Source organism: Hippoglossus stenolepis, chromosome 17, assembly GCF_022539355.2.
Source record: "Hippoglossus stenolepis isolate QCI-W04-F060 chromosome 17, HSTE1.2, whole genome shotgun sequence".
NCBI classification, from domain to species: Eukaryota; Metazoa; Chordata; class Actinopteri; order Pleuronectiformes; family Pleuronectidae; genus Hippoglossus; species Hippoglossus stenolepis.
In genome coordinates, this window is record NC_061499.1 from 14406728 (window position 1) to 14427352 (window position 20625).

General features: G+C 42.5%; 1 protein-coding gene across 17 annotated transcripts in view; it reads left to right on the forward strand.

The window, feature by feature from the left end:
• Positions 1-20625, forward strand: part of adgrb2 (adhesion G protein-coupled receptor B2) — a 217020-nt gene that overhangs the window by 116745 nt on the left and 79650 nt on the right. For all 17 annotated transcript variants that reach the window (XR_004698785.2, XM_035183252.2, XM_035183245.2 and 14 more), the window contains 9 exons: positions 4616-4780; positions 5169-5333; positions 8637-8738; positions 11468-11574; positions 12816-13010; positions 13381-13449; positions 13980-14088; positions 14311-14457; positions 19895-19982. Coding sequence is in view for 16 of the 17 variants with exons in the window: in XM_035183252.2 (XP_035039143.1) it covers positions 4616-4780; positions 5169-5333; positions 8637-8738; positions 11468-11574; positions 12816-13010; positions 13381-13449; positions 13980-14088; positions 14311-14457; positions 19895-19982 (1147 nt within the window). In the remaining variant the exon portion in view is untranslated. The remainder of the gene's footprint in view (positions 1-4615; positions 4781-5168; positions 5334-8636; positions 8739-11467; positions 11575-12815; positions 13011-13380; positions 13450-13979; positions 14089-14310; positions 14458-19894; positions 19983-20625) is intronic.

Sequence of the window (20625 nt, forward strand, 5' to 3'; positions counted from 1 at the left end):
CTGCGTTTACAATTCCGAGGTTTTACATGGCCTCTGGGTCTTCTTCAGCACAAACTGTATGCCTCAGAATCCAAAAGGGACAAGACTGGTTGGCCAGGCTAGGGCAAGATGGTTATAATGTAACAAAGTAGTATGGAAATAGAAGCAGAAAAATAAAAACTGATGTTGCTTTCTATTGCTGGACAAAACACTTTATTAAATATATTAACCTTTCTGCTTGATTGGTGAGTAAAGAGCTTCTAATGCTAACATGGCTATGTAGCAGTACAAAAAATATGCACGTTGCTCCTTTAAGACTTAAAAGTGTACTTTCGGCATATGCATTGATTGTGTGCAATCTAATTCTAGTATTTCAAGTGTCCCTTTAGAAAACCACTTAGAGAGCACTGACATTAGGAAGGAATATTCATTTCGCTGATTTAATTTGTTGGGTGCTTTCTCTGTTGGCAGAATATAAATGGTTTCTGCATAAAGCTGGAATAATGGCATTAATGGACACAGATGTTAAAACACAAGACAGTTTATAACAGCATTGGAGGCTGCAATAACCTTTTTATTCCTGAATTGATTTCAGTCGGTGTGAGTGTGTGTGCGCTAGTCCGTAATCACTCACTGCCTCAGCAATTATCACAGGCTAAGTGCTTTTTATTTATTATTTCTAAGGCAAAAACAAATATTCAAAATTCATATTTCCGGTGACTGTGGATGCTCACTGCCTTCTGCCTGTCTATCTTCACCTAACCCCCTCAACTGACTATTTGTTTATGGAGTTATTGTTTTCTTCTATCTTTCAAAGCAAGGGCTTTATAAGGTTAATATTTAAATAAAACTAAACTTCCCCCATTGCCAGAGAGGTTAAAAAAAATGGGAGGAAAAGGAAGATGTCATAATCAAACGTACGGCCCGCGGGATGTTTCGCCATGGTGTTTTGGGAATATGATGGAAGGAGAAGGTTTGGGATAAAGGGTATAAGCTCTTCCTTCAAGGGCCTATGTACAGTATGTGTGTTTTCATACGGCTCATGCGTTTGTGTATGGGTGTGTGAATCTGTCACAACAGACTCGGCGAGCTTTTGGGAGTTCAAAGGCACTGGTTCTTTGAAATGATGAATACCAGCACAGGCCTTTTGCCAGAAACGTCCATGCAGAGAGAATAGAGCTTTGTTGGATCTCGTCTGTGTGTCCTGGCGTGTCTGCCTTGTAGAATTGATTTCATTGCAAATACTATCGAGACTGTATACGCCATAAAACATGCTCCATACAAACAGCACAATACACCAGTGAAGACTCACATTTAAATAACTGGACTCTTCTAGTTTAATTTCATACCTTTCCTATCAATGCCCTTTCTCCTGTGTAGACACAAATGCTAAGCTAACACATTAAACACATGAATGCACGTGTGGGCAGAGCTGCAAATGTTAATAAGACAGCTGTGGTACCCAGTCAACAGGCTAAGAGTAAAGTCAGTATAAAATGTCATATATGAATAATTCATTTGATCATATCAGACCTTATGAGCTTCCGAGTGTCAAGAACCTAAAAAGGCTTCCGTGTGTAGGCAGAGAGCCGTCTGGAAATTGCCTTCCGAGTTTCCTGACACCTACATTTTCCGTCTCACAATGTAAATAGTCAGTTCATAGCCAAGTATATGCGGGGATTAATGGTGACATCTTAATTACAGAGAGCCACCGGAGAGCTGTCACGCTTTGCTCCTGACTTATTCTGATCAATGGGTGGGTTTTGCTCCTCTCCTGGAAACTCTCTGGAAATAGTTTAAACCTTGCGATTGACGCAATGGTGTTCCTGCTCAAGATTGAAAGCACATTTAGTGTCATTTTGGGATTACAGGTTTTGCTGTAAATGCCGTTTCCTCTGTGCACCAACATAACTTACGTATTCATGACATATTCCTTTTCAGATGATAGAACGATAAGCAGTCGGAAAAAGGTTTATTTCTCTTTTGATTGTCTTTCAAATACATTTTCTTAGACTAAAGACTTTAATGACAGGATTAGGGCCTGAGAAATGTAACATTCACATTTAAATTCAAGCTGTCATCTCCGACATGGTGTTAGCCTGAGACATAGCTGGAACACTGTACGGATCGCACACAGCATGATTGACCACATTACCAAGGGAAGTTGGCACTGACTTCCCACTGGGAGAAGCAGACAAATAGATTTAAAACACTGTGCTTCACTTCCTCGGCTGCTTCCAGCCCTTTTTGTGTGTAATGTGCACCTCAGTATATCATTCTGAGCCTGAACAGTTCTCACTTTGAATTCCCTTTCTTGTTAAAATAGAGACATGCAGACAGGCTACTGTACAGTCCTGCAGCACATTTACAATAGCTAAGGTTTCAACTGCAGAGGTTTAGGACAGCTGATTTGTCAGTGAAGGTTTTATCAGCCTTGACCAAACTTGAATTGCTCCACATATGTGAAACTCATTTGTTGCTACATATTCTTTTGGTTATTATCAAGACGTAAACCTACAGTAAACAGCAGTACACAGGATTCTGACAACACTGTATCTAATGTTAAATGTAAAAGTTGTATTGTATTTGTACGTGTGATCAAAGTACTTTATATCTGTTTTGTGTCTTTAAGCCGTTTTTTGGGGGTTTAAAGCAAACAAAAAACAAAAACAAAAAAGCTCTGATCTACCCATTCTACGCTACCTGCCCAAAAAATAAACATCCTAGCTTTCTATTAGCTTTCTAAGGTGAAAATATGGTACATGACTTTTTGCGCTTACAGCAACAAACTGGCTATTTAAGTACATTTGAAATGTCATCAGATGATCATAGCTTTGCTGTAGTTATTGTTGTAAAATATGACAAAGCAAAACACAATTGAAAGACGAGCTGACGTCCATCAGCTGGATTTCTTTCAGCGTAAGTGACACTGCTGCCAACTGAACAAGGCACCGGATTGTTACTCATTCTGAAATGATTACCTCCAGGAGGAAAGCTAAACATGTGTTTGTGTGACAGGAGAGTGGAAAGTGCAACGCATTTATCTGAGAATAGAACATCAACTATTCAGTGCAGGTAATTAATGTGTACGCCAAAAACCACGGCTGGTGGAACAGTGTTATAATGCAAAACATTGCCTTGTCAAGTTTACGGCTACGACAGGTGGTGTTTTAAATATTATCCCCTTGAGACCTTCAACCGGAGCAATCATACAGGTCGGTCAGTAGGAAAACAGATGCATTAACAAGCCTTTGCTATCCAGGATACGAGTGCACTTTTATAAGCAGAGTAGGATTTTGGTAATTAATATGAAAATAAAAAGATGAACACAGTCTCCACTTCCTCACATTATCCAGAAATGAAGACTTGATGTGAGCGCTGCCATCCTGTGCATTTGGAGCCATGCTCGACCAATCACGGATCACCCTCAGCTGTCAATTGTGACGTTTCACTCGGTTTTTTATAACATTTAATAATTATGTAAAACCAAACTTACCACTAGCATTTGAACATACGTCAATGTGATAAGAACTACCTATAAAAAATCCTTTGACATAACCTTTTTAATTTGGTCCATGTCCCATCCACTAACATGGAGGAGACAGGATTTATGACCCATACTGCAACAAAACACCAGTTGGCAGTTAAGATGCTCCAGCTTCACCGTAGGGGAACAGTCAGTCGTCCATCTTTATTAACAGTCTATGGTCAAAACTAACAATTTCATAGAGTCACTTAATTCTGCAATATTCTGAAATATACCATATAGGGGTAACAGATATCTCTGAATCCAAAATCTGTATCAGGAACTCAGTATTCACCAACATTTTATCTATCGCAGATCTTCACCTGCATTTCCACTATTACCTTTTGTTCTTTTTCTATGGCACAGAATCTCAAAACTGTCCAAACCCTGACTAACTTTGAAGTTAACAAGGTCTTACAAATATTTGACGAAACAGACTATCAATGATTAATCTCGCTGTTTTTGTCTGGTTGAATGTGGGTTTTAGTTTTTTTATTTATTTGACAGCTCAATCACTGCAGCAACACTCCCTTATTGAAGGAGACAGTGGGGTCTTTGATTACACCGGTGCATGTTATCAGACTTACGTTAAGCTGTTTGGTATTCATGCCTCGTCTGACAAGGCTGTACAACATTATATCTTTTTTTTTGTGCATCTAATTCTGAGCAAATACCAGTCAAAAGTTGAAATGTGGGTTCTTTATAATACCACTGTGAATGAAAATCCTACTGATTGTACTCTGTGTGAACTCTTTAAAACAAAGCATGAAAGGAATTGTAATCAGCTGTTTCACAACAGATTGAAATATTTAAAAAATGTCCACGGACCCATAAAGTGTGTTATGTTTGTTTGTGGCTATTTAAGGAAAACCAAATAGCCCCTGCAGTTAATTTGATCTGCATCTTAACTCATTTTGTTCCCTTGTAGCCGCCTCACTTTCTCCGCCGTGTCTCTTTTCTTTCCTCTGCACCCACTTCCTCCTTCCCTTTCTACAAAAATCTGGATCAATCTATTCTGATTTCCCCCCGTGTCTCTCAAAAAACGTCCTCATTCTGACCTCATCCTTTCCGTCTCTCTTTATCTGCCTCCACCTCTCTCCCTGTGTCCAGTGGAGGGCCAGTGGTTGGAGTGGGCGCCGTGGTCCAAGTGCAGCGCGACGTGCAACACGGGAACCCAGGAGAGGCAGAGACGCTGCAGCTCGTCGGCGCACGGCTGGGCTGAATGTAAGGGCCCCCATCAGGAGAGCAGAGACTGCGTCAACCCTTCATGTGGTGGTAAGGCTTACAAATTAATGCTTAGTATTCCCACTCACATGCGCTCAAATGCCATTATATAAACACAGAACATGCATTATCCAAAGGCATCCGCATGGTCTTTTGTGATTTGCCTTTTTGCGTCCTTGCAATTTGTGGGTTGGGACCCAATTTGGCTTGCGTGTCTGTGTCGTCCGGGGCCCTGGAGGACAAGAAAACTAGTATGTTTTAATGAACCTGGGAACCAGAGGGGGGTCGCACTGCCTTAATTTGTTTTCTGCTCTGAAGAAATAGACAAGGTTTAGCAGCAGCTGCCTCAGACTTGCAAGATAAATTCCTGTTTCCCCTCAACACCTCACACCGCTGTTGTCGCAACCCACTCTTCCTCCCCTGCCTTGTTGGCTGCTAGGTGGAGGTAACTGGGGCAGCTGGAACCACTGGAGTCTCTGCAGCAAGACATGTGACTCGGGTTGGCAGCGTCGTTTCAGGATGTGCGAGGGCACCGGTGCACAGGGCTACCCCTGTGAAGGCTCAGGAGAGGAGGTTCGCTCCTGCAACGAGAAGAAGTGCCCTGGTCAGTGACTTCAGTGTGTGAGCTGAGTAAATGAGGGAGAACATCAGTTTTATATACTTATGTACATATTATTCAAGCTTATTCTGTATAAACTATTCATCTTAGACGTTTCCTGTGTGGCTGATTTGCTCTGGGTGGGAATTGTAACAAGGTCAAAGCTACGTTTAATCTGGTTAGTTTTAGATTCACAAAGCAATTTAGGGAGCGCACTAAAGACCTCAGAGATACACATGTCCTGTACTTGGCAGTTGTAGACCAGCGTGCGTCTGATGTTGGCGCGTTGTCAATTTGGTGGGTAGTTGTAGTCTTTCCATTTGAATGGAAATTATTTTAGAATAATTTAATTTTTAATAATTTTATGATGAAAATTGATAATATAATTTTCCGATCCATCTACAATATCATTGTGGTATCACCAACTAAACACTAGTTCTGATTTCATGGTCATTCAAACATTATATCGTAAAGTAAAGTAATCCTGCGAGCCTGGGCAACTCCATTTCTGGAGAGACAAGTACGGCTTCTGCATCTTTTTCTTCTTCTAATTTCAACTTCTTGCATTCGGTCTGAAAATCAACTATCCAAAGAACTGGTTTCACACTGCAAACGAAACAGAGGGTTTGGTTTGATGCGGACCGAGACCACCTCTCTTGGTCAGAACGTATTTAGGTCAGGTAGTCCAGTCCGTGGTCCGAGGAACCTTTCACACCTTTTCTTTTGGTTCGGACTAAACTGAAAAGTCTGGACCAAACAAGGTAGGTGGGAATGTGCCCTCTGCCTACCTCTCATAGTGAGTGTCTGACAGGAAAACGAAGTGTCTGTGTGTACCTGTGTGTGTGTGTGTGTGTGTGTGTGTGTGTGTGTGTGTGTGTGTGTGTGTGTGTGTGTGTGTGTGTGTGTGTGTGTGTGTGTGTGTGTGTGTGTGTGTGTGTGTGTGCGCGCGCGAGAGCTGCACACGCACAGCATGTCAATTCACTGAGTCGATTCACACCACAACTAAAGGCTTCGACCATATTTTTAGAACAGCACTCTTCCGATCTTTGACTGCCTCTTGTCTGTGTTCCTGTCGATTCTCATACCCATCCATCTTTGCCTCTTCATGGATTTTTCATGTCCTTTCCATGTGGTGCTTTCCTTGTTTGTTGATTTTTTTTTTTACCTACAAGCACTGCAACAAACAAACAGTCTTTCATCGAACGTTATCGTGCTGTTAGTTCTTGCTTTATGAACGTATGGAAAAGAAAGCGATACACAGCAATTGTGGCCAATGCAAAAGTCTAGGCAGCTCGCTGGAACTTAATTAAGTTGTAATGGAGTCTTAAGTGACTCATTAAAACTTGTAAGGCAGAATTATCCGCTGATGACATTTCCAGAGGTGATGAGTTCTCAAACCCTGTGATTACACTCAACAACCATTGGTTCCTCTAAGCAGCCGACGGAGGATCTGGAAATTAAGCTGATTGATGCCCACAAAGTACAGGAGACTTTGAAAGGTCAAGACAATATCCGGAAAAAGACCAAGACAACTTCTAGACAAGACAGAACATCTGCTGGCTAGAAAGACAGCATATGATGCATGTTCCATATTTCGGGAAGTGGAAGAGTTGTTCTTTGGCCACAATCACCAAATGTGTCTTAGGAGACAAAAATAAACACCATTTGATGAAAACACCATTTTCCCCAACTGTTTAGATAGGAGGCTTGTACAGAGGCTTGACTTTCTCTCCCCCTTTCATGCTCTGTCCTATCAAATAAAGGCCTGAAGCCCAAAAACTATGGACAGTGTTATATAAGGGTAATGTTTTGCTTCAGTGTTGCGTGCCAGCAGTAGCACAGGAAACATTACACTGATAAAGGATGAATGGATTTTTGATGCATGAAAAATGTGAACGTGAAAAGAGGCTGGTTTTCGAGAACTGGTCAATGACTAGAAGCAAACTAAAACTTATGAATAAGGTTGGGTATTGTCCGATAGCAGTGCTACATCGATGCTTTTAAAATAGTTCAGGCGCCTAAACAGTCACTGATAACGATACATTTTTAAAAAAATGTATCCCCAGAACAACAGTCGGAGATAGGAGCAGCTTTTTCACTGCTTAGGCAAGTTATTGACAGATTGACACTCGTCACCAATTGTCAATTGGAAATGGTTTTCAAACATTAGCTGCACGTCCTCGGTGTTGGAATCCCTTTGCGTGAAATACGGCCACACATTGGACCATCTAACTTTAAGCATTTTGTTGTCACATCAACTCGAGTTTGAGGTAGCTCCTAGCAAACTGTAGGCAAATGTTACGTGCTGCCAGGGCCTTGAAGAGAGTGCGGTGATATTAATGTCGCCTGTAAGCCAGGCAACTATTTGGGTACATAGCTCAGGCACCAAAAATTTGTTTCATTACCCAACCCTAACCACGAATGGAATACATTTTGTGTATGTGTTTCTAGTTGAGATGTTCAATACCCACTGTGAGTGTCAGCCACTGCAGGAATCAGTGTTCCCTTAATAAGCATGTGTGTTGACTGAAGCTGTGTGTGTGTGTGTGTGTGTGTGTGTGTGTGTGTGTGTGTGTGTGTGTGTGTGTGTGTGTGTGTGTGTGTGTGTGTGTGTGTGTGTGTGTGTGTGTGTGTGTGTGTGTGTGTGTGTGTGTGTGTGTGCATGGGAATATGAACAAGTCTCAACCCCACATTCGCCTCTGACAGGCTACCAATGATAAATGTTTGAGTGCAGCCTCCACCGTGACCCCTTGTTTTGAGAGGCTCTCAAGTATCTCTTACACAAGACGGGGATCTTGTCTGTTGGCTTTGCAGGGTGAACATCATATCGTATTTCCCCCTCTCTTTGTGTGTCTCTCTGTGCTCTCTGTCCCACTTCATCTCACTGCAGCGCCTCTGCCAACACTCGTCTGCCCCCTCGGAATATCTTCACAGCGCTGCCCCTCGTTTTTATTTTTATTTTTTTCATCAGGGTTATGAAAGAGAGGGAGGAGGGGGGACAGATGAATAAAGAGAGGGGGTAAGATGAACAGGGAGTGAGATACTGTACCGAGGCAGTGACACTGACAGAGAGCACTGAGCAATGTACAAGGGAATAAGATTGGGAGCTGCTGCAGGAGAACATTGATTTGAATCTTGTTTTTTTGCGCTTTTCTGTCTCCCTATTTTTTCTGTGGCTTCGCTGTTGGAGTGGTGGCGTGTGTGTGTGTTAGCGTGTGTGTGTGTGTGATGAATTTTCTTTTTTCCGTGAGCCTGCTACACTATGCTTCACTTCACTATTCCTATGTGTCTCTCCCCCTACGTCTACAGCTCCTCATGAGATATGTAAAGATGAGCATCTCCTCTCGATGTCATGGAAGAGAGCCTCAGCTGGAGAAACCGTCTACAACAAGTGTCCAACTAACTCCACTGGTCAGTCACATGGCGCGCCTGAAGCTCATATTGCTGCTGGCATGTTTTATTTATCACAAATTGTGTGTTCGTGTGTTTGTGAATGATGCATGTTGGAGAACTCAGTGACTCACACTGTAGCCGGGGCTCCAACCGGTCATACGCTGGCAGTAGAAAATGTGCCCTGCAGGCCTAGAATGTAAGAGGCTTGTTTGCCCAGTGAATGTATGTATATAATGAATGTATCATCACCACAGGCCCTGGACAACAGCCACACACACAGCACTTATCACTTTGGAATTATTTAGGTCTTTTTGTACATGCCACATTCAGCTTTAGGAGTTTACATACATTAGCACCAAAAGTGGGACCACATGAGACCGCATGATTGTTTAGGCCTTCTTAGAAGAACACTTATTGTTCAAGGGGTCAGTGGCAGTGGAGTGACAGTATGCTATCATCATGTTGTCATCCAGGTCCAAAGTTTATTCGTTATCCTCAACATTTGCAAGGAATGCTCTCCTGAGGCGTCAGAAACAGGCAATATATACATTTTAAAAATCCTGTTACAAAATCACATTTACTCTAATATAAAAGCAAACTGTGTTACTTGAAGGGGAATTCTAATATTTATAAATATGTCCGTGTAAATGAATGGTACTTAAAAAAAACGTTGGAATCGGCCCAGTAGCACAGCAGCAGCGACATGGTGGCAGTGACTACAGTGTATTCTTATGGGGCAGCAGTGACAGTCCATTAAATGTAAATTGTTACACTGGGTCTTTGCTAATAGCCTGGCAACAATACACATGTCTCACTCTCAAGCCTCGTGGGACTCGGGTTGTTTGCATGAAGACAGAGGTGGAAACGTGAGAGAGCGATTCGGAGAGAGAGGAGTTTAGATTTCACTGAGAGAAACTATTATCGCTGCATCTTTTCCTGGATGTGGACACCGCTGATGAAGCGTTTGACTCGATGGACAAAGAGCTCCTTCAAACTGAAGAGCTGAGAAGAGAGCGAGGCAACAGGCAATAGAGGGACCGCCCGCTGCTGCACGGTGGCGAGTGAGACCTCTCGTTGAGCCAGGTCTGTGTAATGTTGCCAGACACTTAGCAAAGTCCCAGAATAACAATTTAATGGCAAAACAAAACACTTAATTGGACGCTTCATGGACTGTCACAGTTCCCCCTTAAGATTGAATTGTAGCCTCTGTGTCGTGGCTGCCGGCCGAGGTGATCTGGTTTATATGTGTTTATATACACACCCACATTTCTAAATGTAGGGCCCAGGATGGAAAATACCTAAATTTGTCATCAGCACATTAAAAAGTATATGATAGTAAATCTTGAGGCCAAGGACCCCCATTGGCTCGAGGGGCCTGAGCATGTGCCCACTTTGCCCAAGCAGTAATCTCTCAGTGATGTGGCATGTAGCATATGGAGGTAGAGAAAATAATGAAGTTACAGAACCTCATACTTAATCAACAAAATAAAAATCCCCCCAAAAAAATACCTTAATGTTCCACTTCAAATGTTTCTCTGTGAAAACAACCGCAGAGCAATCGTCAAAGTAGCACAGACAACACTGTAAAATAGATAGCAACTAATAAGATTATCCTGAAATACTCTTCTGCATGTGTCAAAATGCAGAAGAGTATTGTCATTGTGAGGTTGCCAAATGCCAAACAGCCCTGGATCTACGCTGGAAGTAATGTACAGTAAAATACAGTATTCCTATTTTTAGCTTTGATATACCAATGCAGTCATAATAAAATATCCAATTCATGCATTAAACCAGCGTCTCCCCTTAATTAGTCCGGCAGAAATGTTTGAATGCTGTCAAACCTTATTGCTGTGTTACTTCAGAGTTTCTCTACCAGCCGGCTGCCAGAGCTTTGCTTTTAACTTCCAAGAGCAGAAACAAGAACAAACCTCAAAATCTTTTTTTTTTCTTTTCTTTCTTAGACACTGTTACATAATTTAAGCCAAGAGCAAATGTGGTTCAGACGGACTGTAATATAAACGTGTGTTTCTTCGTCTCTCAAACCATGAGCATTGGCCATGACATCAAAGCATGTCTGTCCGAATCAGGCGGAGCCCGCCGGTAAAGAGCAGTACGTCTGAGCTCAGCCGATGTACCAAATTTAATTAACAGACTTACTTAACACTGTATTTATTACAATCTATTAGTCTTTATAAAAAAGGAAGAGCCAGAGTTTTGCTTGTGCATATTTATTTTGGCTTGGGAGAAGCTGGCAGTTGTTTGGCACTAGGTTCAGTCAGACAGGTATCGGCTCCTCAACACTGTAGAACTGTACACTATTTGGTTATTGTAACAATCCAACATACAATTTTTCAACAAGAAAACAACCAATGAAACCTTTTGTTTGAATTTTCAACCTCCGTTTTTGTATCCGTTGTCATTGTGAGGTTGCCAAAAAACAGCCCTGGATCTACTTAAATTCATTGAGCACACGACATCCTGTGTTTAACCCTGACTATATGATGAATGGAAAGTTAGTTTCAGAATCCAAACGAGGTTATTACGTGTTTTCAGACAGTAGTATCAGTATACTGAGTTTCTTTCTCCATCCTGATGCATGTTTCTGCACCATGTAGATTCTACTGAAGCACAGCATGTCAGCCTCCAGTATAGACATCAGCAGTACTGTAGACAATGAGTGACTGGGCAGATTTAATTTCCAAATTTGCTGAATTTCATGTTCTCTGTTTGTGTCTCATTTCTTCTAGGATCTGCTAGTCGTCGCTGCATGCTGGACATTAATGGAGTTGCTTTCTGGGGTCCTCCGAGCTTCGCCAGATGCGTCTCACTTGAATTTAGATATTTACATTTAACTGTGAGTTACCTTTTTAACGAATCCCTACTCCCAAACTAAGAAGCTGCCTCTGCAATGATATTTTCACACCGTCAGCAAGAAGAAATTAAGAGGGCATACCGCCACTAAGGCCCAACGGCCCAATCATGGCATCACATTTAAATTCACTATCGATCTTGATTTGTATTTGGATCTGCAGCAAATTACACACACACAAAATTTCCTGGATCAGGCCCTGGATTCACATTCTCACCAACATTGAATGAGTTCTTTCCTCACCCACACTGCATACTTCCAAGTTTTGTTGTAGTTTTTCCAGTAGTTTTTGTGTAATCCTGCAAACTAACAGACAGACAAACATAACCTCCTTGGTGGAGCTAAAATGGAGTTGCCTTTTCCCTTGGCATCATTTTAGCCACTTAGGTTGGTTCTCTACTTCACCTTCATCCAACTTGTCAGTCTCTACCTTTTCTCAAAAGTAATTTTCTCACTCAACTGCCCCATTTCCAGTCGTCAAGTACCTCTGTTCAACTTTAAAATTGTACCCGAGATATTGGAGTCTCTTTCCTCTAAGCTTGCCTGGTATCTCTGATTAGCTTTTCAGGAGCTCCGCGCTCACACTTATCAATTAATGAACACGGCTAATGAATGTGTTCATCAGCCAGACTGTTTCCCTGCGCTGTGAACTTCCACCTTTTTCATCTCCTCGATGATGGCGGAAGGAGATGGGGGTCAGGGATTGTGCATGACGGAGCAGGCCGCTCTGTTAGCTTTCTGTAGCAAGCTTTCATTAACTCCAGGAGTCAATAATTAATTTTCTGTGATTGCTGTTATCTTCTGTTCTTCCAGGCTGTCTCTCTGCTTTATTCTCCCCCTTTTCTGCACATCAAATACACGCACACAGGCACACGCGCACGCACACACACACACACACACACACACACACACACACACACACACACACACACGCACACACACACACACACGCTTACACCCACACGCTTACACACACACTTCCATCTTTCTGTCTGTCTCTTTCTCTGAAGGTATGAACACCACATTTTGTCTCAGAGTAATGCTAGGCCTGTTTTTGCTCACCTGTCTTGAAAATCCAACCATGTACATATATAATTCCTTCTTTCTTGAAACATTCCCCTCAGCTCGCATCCAAAACATTTCTGTGATTACTGCCATTTCTGCCGTTGTTACAGACTACGCATGTTAAGACTTCATCTGACCCCCCTCTCTGTGTAATGTTGCAGTTACGAGAGCATCTCGCGAAGGGTCAGAGGACCCTGGCCGGGGAGGGCATGTCTCAGATCGTAAGGACTCTCCTGGAGCTCTTTCAGAGGAGGAGCTACTACAGTGGCGACCTTCTCTTTTCCACGGAGATCCTGCGAAATGTGACGGACACCTTCAAAAGAGCAACCTACATCCCAGCTCCCGACGACGTGCAGGTAGGCAGAGCCACCGACTCGACTCTCGGAAAGTCAAGAAACCACGCGAACTATGCAGTCGTAGACACGGCCTCACACACAGATATACCTCTAAATTGATTAAATGTTAAAACTCTACTTTCTACAGTCGAGTGTGCATAACAGTGACTTACGGCCGCACAGTGCCTGTGGCCTCAGAGGTGATTTTATTCTCCTGTTTTACGATACAATACAATTCACAGACATTTTATATTTAACAATATGCCTGTGTACCTATTTAAAGAAGAGTACTGCAGTATGAGTGGTTGGTGGGTTCAAGGGACAATGCCCAACACTTTTGTGTGATTCTTGAGTTCCTTAGGCATTAACAACTACTGCATCTTGTGTCTAGAAATTCTTCCAGATAGTCAGTCACATGTTGGACATGGAAAATCTAGAGAAATGGGAGGACGCTCACCAGGTAAAGTTGTTTGTGTTTGTGTGTGTGTGTGTTTGTGTGTCTCCCTGTACACCTCTTTACTGTAACCGGTGGCTGCCTATAACTCTACCAGGTGTCCTAAATGTGTGTGTGTGTGTGTGATTAAGTATTGCCTGTGCACACACACCCTACATTAACTTTTAATTATTACAGTCATAAAAACACACCTGTTTACTAAACACAGTTGCTTCATATTAATTACACCAGGCAATAGACAAAAAATATGTGTCTTTGCACATTTGTGTGTTTTTGTGTGCGACCCAGCTTGATGCCCTTGAGTTGAGGTGTGTTTACATGCCATCTGGACCCGATAAACAAGCAAACCCAGTATGATATTCTATCCCACATGGTCACAGTTTACCACCCTGGAACGCAATCATTGGTCTAGATAATGAAACGAATAAAAATGTTTCGGCGGGTGAGCGATGTCTCACAGAAAGTCCGCCACGGCTTACGGTTATGTTGACGTCACAATCAATGCTGAGCTGTGTTGTTCCTCACTCCGTCCGCAGGTCGCTCCCGGTGCCGCTTTGCTGATGAGGACATTAGAGGATTTCATTCACCTCATCGGCGAAGCCCAGAAGCCTTTTCAGAGTTTTCTGGTGGTTACGAACAACCTCAGTAAGTGTCAAGTATTATCCAGTGCAACTTCTCAGGCCTAAAAAACGTACTCATTTAATTTATGAATTTTGACTTGAAAAAACTCAATGGAGATACACAACACAGCTTTCATAGTTTTTGGCACACCGCATTTATCAAATCCTTATCCGCTGTTTTCTTGTGTCAGTCCCAACTTTGTCGCTGCAGTGAGTTTCAGGTGATTTATATCTCTTGTTTGTCCAGTGATAACCATCCAACGAGAGCCGGTGTCAGCAGTTTCCAGTGATATCAACTTCCCCATGAGGGGCCGGAGGGGGATGAAGGACTGGGCCAGAACCGCAGAGGACAAGCTCTACATCCCTAAAGAGGTCTTCACCACCCCTACGGAAGGTAGGAGAACTATCACGAAGAAATCCCCTGACCAGGGTTTGCCCAACAGTTCAGCTTTTTGCTGCTACTCTGTACTATTCACTGTGTTGTGGGGGTAAGGTTAAGACCATGAACATATGGTGAATTTTTATATTTCTTTCAAGAACTATCAAGAAACAATTATCAAGGCTAGTATATTTTCAACCAGATTCAAGGTCCAAGGACTAGGGATATCACTGAAAGTGGCTCATACAGGTGGCAAACAGCCGTCTTTCTTCAGTGGGTCTAAAAACTGAGCTCATAACCACGATTTGGATCTGATTCAGTTTTCATACACACAAGCAGCCTCGAGTCTTAGACATAAGAGGAAACGTTTTTACTCCCCTCAACGCTCTTTAGCCAAGGTCAGACGGCTAGAAGAGAAGAGTTATCCCAGTGTGAATTCACACACTCGGAGATGTGTCTCGTGGAAGCAGATAGAAGCCTTCTCAAGGACATCGAAGGGCAACACTGCGAAATGACTTGGACTGTAAAGAGGCCCTGGAGGGCTCCTCAAGAAAATGCCGGTCTTTCATCTGTGAGGAAGTCTGCTGCATCCCCTTGAGTGCATCAAGTCCTCATATGGTTTCGAAAAAGAGGAATCTCCGCTTTTAGCAGCAGAAGAAAGTTAACTGCTGTTTGTCTTAACTGCTGTGAATCTTTTTCCATGTGGTTTCAAGTAAGTAAAGTGATCATCCAAACGCAACACAAAGGAATAATAGGGGCGATTATAAATAGAAATACGCTGCCAGGAGACACGGGAGCTCACGTCATGGAGGGGAACCAAATGGACCTAAAACAGTGGGGGAAAATGTAGGTTATGGTAGAAAAGGGAATTACCGTGGCAGAGGCAATGCACTGCCAATGAAGGCAAAGGTCACATCTCGCAGGAAATTAGACTGGCAGACTTCCTGTCTGGCACCCTGTCCCCTTCCCCAAATTAAAGTTCAGAGAGGCTGCAGGCCGAGAGAGAGAGCAGAGCTGTCTCTGACCTCTGACTCGCGGTGATGACGCTGAATCTCTTTGACTGACGCTCGGAACATCCTCTACCAGAACCTCAGGGCACCTCACCTCAACTCACCTCATATCTGTGCCCACATTATGCAGAATGTAAATTGCTTACTCCGCCACCCGACCATCCTTTTTGCTTTCATGAAACAGAACCTGTTTATTAAGCTTTCTGGGTAAGCTTGTTTTATGCTACTACAATGCAATGTTTTTTTCTTCTTTCTTATTCTCCATTGAAAATGTCCCTTTGTTTTCTTCACTGTCTTTTTTCCGCCACCGTTTTTTTGTCCCTTGGTGTGCCGGTGCGATAAAAGTGACCGGATGCAGCACATTTACACTGCTATCCTCTCATATGATACTCAGCACATGTAAGTTCCATTTTAGCATATTCCATTTCGTAAATTATTCCATCCAAACTTCATATAGCCTCCATATAGACTTGAGATAGGAAATGATTAGTACCCTTTGCCCCTGTGGAAACTCTGCCTCTTCCCATTGGCCGCCCATGTGTTGAGTTCTCCCGTTGATTGCTATCAGTTTGTTTGGTTCATTTACTCCGTAATGAAAGCCCATCTCAGATGGACAGCTTAAACATGCTCATAAAGGCCCAGCGGCACCTTTGTGTGGGTCTGTGCGCACATACGCGCAGTCAATTGATAGGTTCATGAGCCGCTTCACTGGGCAGAGGCTGGGACTCTTCTTCACCGATTTTCGAGGTGTTGAACTCCCCTCTCTCCCGCCGCTGTCTCTCTCTTTCTCTCACAGCTACACATGCAGACAGTACGTGCCATCTCGCAGCCGCGCACACACACATTCATCAAAACATATACGAGCCAACAATGATTTCATATTTTAACTATCCCAGTGCTTGTACAAGCTAATGGTTATGCAACATTAACTTTGAGAATGCATCAAGAAAGAACAAAAACACAATAATCTCTGATCTTAAGTAAGTAAGAATGACTTTCTTATTTGCACTTTCACTCTTGCTATGTTGATATTAAACTTATCATGAGCTTGGAATATGACTTTCTTGGTTGATAATCAGTGCTGATGGCTTTAATAGAAATAGTTTGACATGTTAGGAAACAATATCCCTACTGTCTCCCTTTAATAGAGAAATGGAATGAAATGAGAAGAGTGATACCACAATGTAGCCTATAGTCTTGCATTAGTTTGTTTCAACTGTACACAAAAAGTTACATCAACAATAATACAGCACTTCAGGAAGTCACTGCTCCTAACTTTGTTTCCCAATTAGGGACACAGCTTCTCATGTTTCCATTTCTGTTCCTACAATAGATTAAATGTGTTAATTAGTGAGCTTTAGATGTGTTGGGAGGCATAGTTGTGAACCCTTTACAAAGCCAGGCTAACCACTTACCCTGTTCCCTGTTTAGCTAAGCTTGGCTCTTGGCTCCAGCTCTACAGAGACTCCAAAGCTGCTGGCTGGATGCAGCGTAGGTCATCCACCCTGCCTCCTCCATGTTAGCAGAGGGGACATGGGCAAACTTAAAAGTCTAATTACACTGCAAATAAATGCAATTCATTTTAGGGCTTTCTATGTCCTTTTGATTATGCGTCTGATAAGTTTGCTTTTAATTAGTTATTTGGGACCTTGATAATCTGACTCCAGCCCTCGATCACTATACCGTGCCGGCTCCAGATAAACAAGATGGCAGAGCTCATGTCTGGGATATTTGGGCTTCATCTCTGGCTAAAGATTGAGACACAAGTTGTCTATCTTCGTGTATATATGGTTAACAAACAGATCTGCAAGTGCTATCAATCTTTTCATCCACTTTCTAAGAGAGCGAATATTTATATTTGTCAAACTTCTCAACAGCCAGAATGTTTTAGCTAAATTTGAGAGAACAGAATTTAAATTAAACTCGGTATGGAGTGGAGTGTATACAGTGGCATTATGTAAAACAGTATAATAATTTTTAAAAAAAGTGGGTAGCATTGTTGTCAATTCATATTTGGGCTGGGGTAAGTTATCTTGTCAGTCTGTCTGTTTCATTGGCCAATAGAAAAATGCTTTTGTTACAAGACAGAACCTTTGGAGGAAGATAAAGAGCAACTCACAAGGGACTATTTGGCTGGAGCTTTTCGATCTTTGATTAAAACCATGAATTATTGCTGAGCATCAAGTCCGAGCACATCTTCCCCCTGACAGATGGCGTATTAAAGTTCACTGCAGGTGAATTGTGGGTTGCCATTTTGCTGGATAACAGCTGACCACCAATCACTTAGAGGTTTGACGAGGAGAGAGAGAGTGACGAAAAGTCTGTTCAGGGGCAATGTTTTTGTGGAATTAATCAATCGCAAGCGTAGGAGTGCAGCCCCCGCTCACTGATTAACAGTTTACCCACAATACACTGACTTTGTCATTTGCATGCCTTTGTGGACACTCTCCAATTAGGATCCACCTTACTCACATGATCTGCCCCTCAAGCTGAGTGGCTTCACATGCACTCAGCTTTTGAAGAGAAATACCAGCTAACTGATGCCAACTAATTAGGTTTTGTTCTCATTATGTATATTTCATAGTTATAAAAACTTTTTGAAACATTTTGAATTCTTAATACCAACAATTCTGGTGTCACTGCTCACCAGGTTTGGGGGATCTAACCAATTTATTCCATATGTAGACATGAAATGTATGACTTGCCATCAATCATATTCTTTGCTTAATGATATTTCTTCATGAAAGCTTTTCATGAAGAAATGCAGGAATGATCAGCAGACCCTGTTTTTAACTTGCCTGACCTCCTGATTGGTCAAAACTTACAATTTTGTGTATTTGCTTAACAAATAAAACTCAATGAATTTAGTGAAAGCCAATACTTTGCTAAGTTTACAAAGCCGATGCAGTTACCTGCTGTGCATTTGGTTTCTTTCTTTATCTTTGTGTTCTTTTCTAACTTTGTAATTTCCTGGCTTACCTGTGTTTGTGTTTGTTCAGTTCTGCTTTGCAACCGGCTCGGAGGCGATGTTTTTTTATGTTTGTGCATTGTTCCCGCTCATGTTATTTCCTGTGCTTCAGTCTCCCAGTAGGTTTGAACAATCACCGGTGACATTAAAGCGTCTTGACTGCACCTACATGTGTCTTTGTGCATCTGCATTCGGGTCCAGAGATCATTGAACCGTGACACATAGGCTCTTTCATCCCCGACTTTAATCTATTTTTTTTCTATTCTCCTCACATTTGCTTTTTTTCTCTCCCACTGTCAGGATCTTTTTCGTCTCTTTCTCGCCTCGCCTCGCCTGTCTTGCATAGCTATCTCTCTTCCGACAGATTTTGGATGAGTCACCCAGTACATCTGATACCATCGACCCCATCCGCCCGACCTCTCTTTCTCCTCCCCTCCTCCGTCCCCCTCTGCTGATGCTCCTCCATCGCTTCTCTCGGCCTAAAAGGGCAAAGGAGGGAGTGGCGTCCCTCAACATGAACTCTTTCCCTCTTACTTTTCTCCGCCCGCCTCACTCGAGACAAAGTGACATTTACAGAGGGACAGTGTGTCTCCTCGGGAGCCCCTGCTCTTTTTGTCAAAAGAACACCAGAGGGAGCGATGGAAGGCGAGGGGTTGTAAAGGAGTGATGAAAAGTTGGTTGGAAAATGCCAACAACAGAGGAGGGTGGTGGAGGTGGAGGAGGAAAGGGGATACGAAACTAGGGGGGGGGGAAGTAAATGATAGAAGGACGCTGTCTAAAGAGAGCTGCAACGCTTTGACTTGACTTTGACTTTATTTCTTTCTTAAGTTACTTCCCCCCCTTTGAGTGATGGGCTTGCTTTTAGAAGTGAGGCTTGTGTGTGAGGTCTAACTGAGCAATAGGTGAGCTACTCGCGGCTCAGAGGTGAACAAACTAACACAAACAGTGTCTCCAGCCACACAAAGGATCTTTCACCTGAATTAGCCGCACGTCTTTAAACTCAGAAGCTTAATTAGGAGTATGAAATATGTAGCTGTCACACGCTTCAGGAATGTGCCGCAAATTACAAACTTCCCTTTGATGTAGCCGACGGAGCGTTTGTCGGTGACAGTGAATGTAAGCTGGTGTTGCAGGTTGAAGAGACACAGAGGAGATCTGTGCTGGTTTGCTTCCCCAATAGGGGAATATATATATTTTGTTCTCTCATTCAAACCATGTCCACCATCTTAACCACTAACAGACAACTTGAATTAACTATTTCCCTTCTTTAATGTTTAAAATACTGATTCTGAAATGACCAATCTCTTTCAGGTAAAAATGGCAACTGTTACTTGGTATTTTACACAAAGCTTGATGTTTTTTTGCCAGAATTCTGTGCCTGTGCACAAGATAAACCTATATATATAAAAAAAAAATGAATAGATATTTGATTTGACCTGATTGGGCTGATCATTTGCAAAATTATCTGTTTCAGAGACAGAGGCGGATTCGGAGTCGACAATGTACTACGTCATTGGAGCCATCTTGTACCGGACGTTGGGCGTCATCCTGCCTGTGCCAAAGTGAGTACCTCTCGAGTCTCCCTGCGTCTAATTGTTTATCACTTCTGAAGCATTTCAAGCTTGTATTTCACTTCGTACTTACTTGCTTGTCCTTTCTGTTACCTTTTCTACATCCCAACAAGCTTTCATCTCCCACGTAGTTCCTTTTTTTTTTTTCATTCTCAAAACCTTTCTATTTTTGTGCCCTATTTTCTTTTGCCTCTTCCTTCTACCTAATTCCAACCTCCAATTCGTTCTCTGTCTTCTCTCTCATAATAATCTCTTGCTTCTCTCCTCTCTGCTCGTGTATGCTTGGTTTATCTGAGTTATCAGAGGTTATCACCGCAGATTTCCCTCGATGTTTTCTTTTCCTTTTCTTTTGCATTGTCAGTGTATTTTGGAAGCGTACAGTAGACCCTCAAACGGGCGCAGGCTTAATAAGTCCTGAATCTTGAATATAACTCAGAAAGGCAGAAGTTGGGAGGAATCAGGAGGTTGTAAAAAGGCCTTGATAGGGGGTGATGCGCTGTTTGTGCTGGTCCTCGGCCCTTTTATTCAGGTCAGTGCTCTTGGTTGTGGATTAGCTAGATCTGTTAAAACCCCTTTTCTCCCTGCAGCTCTGCTGAATACTAAAAGGTCCAGTGTTATTATTTTACTCAGGCGC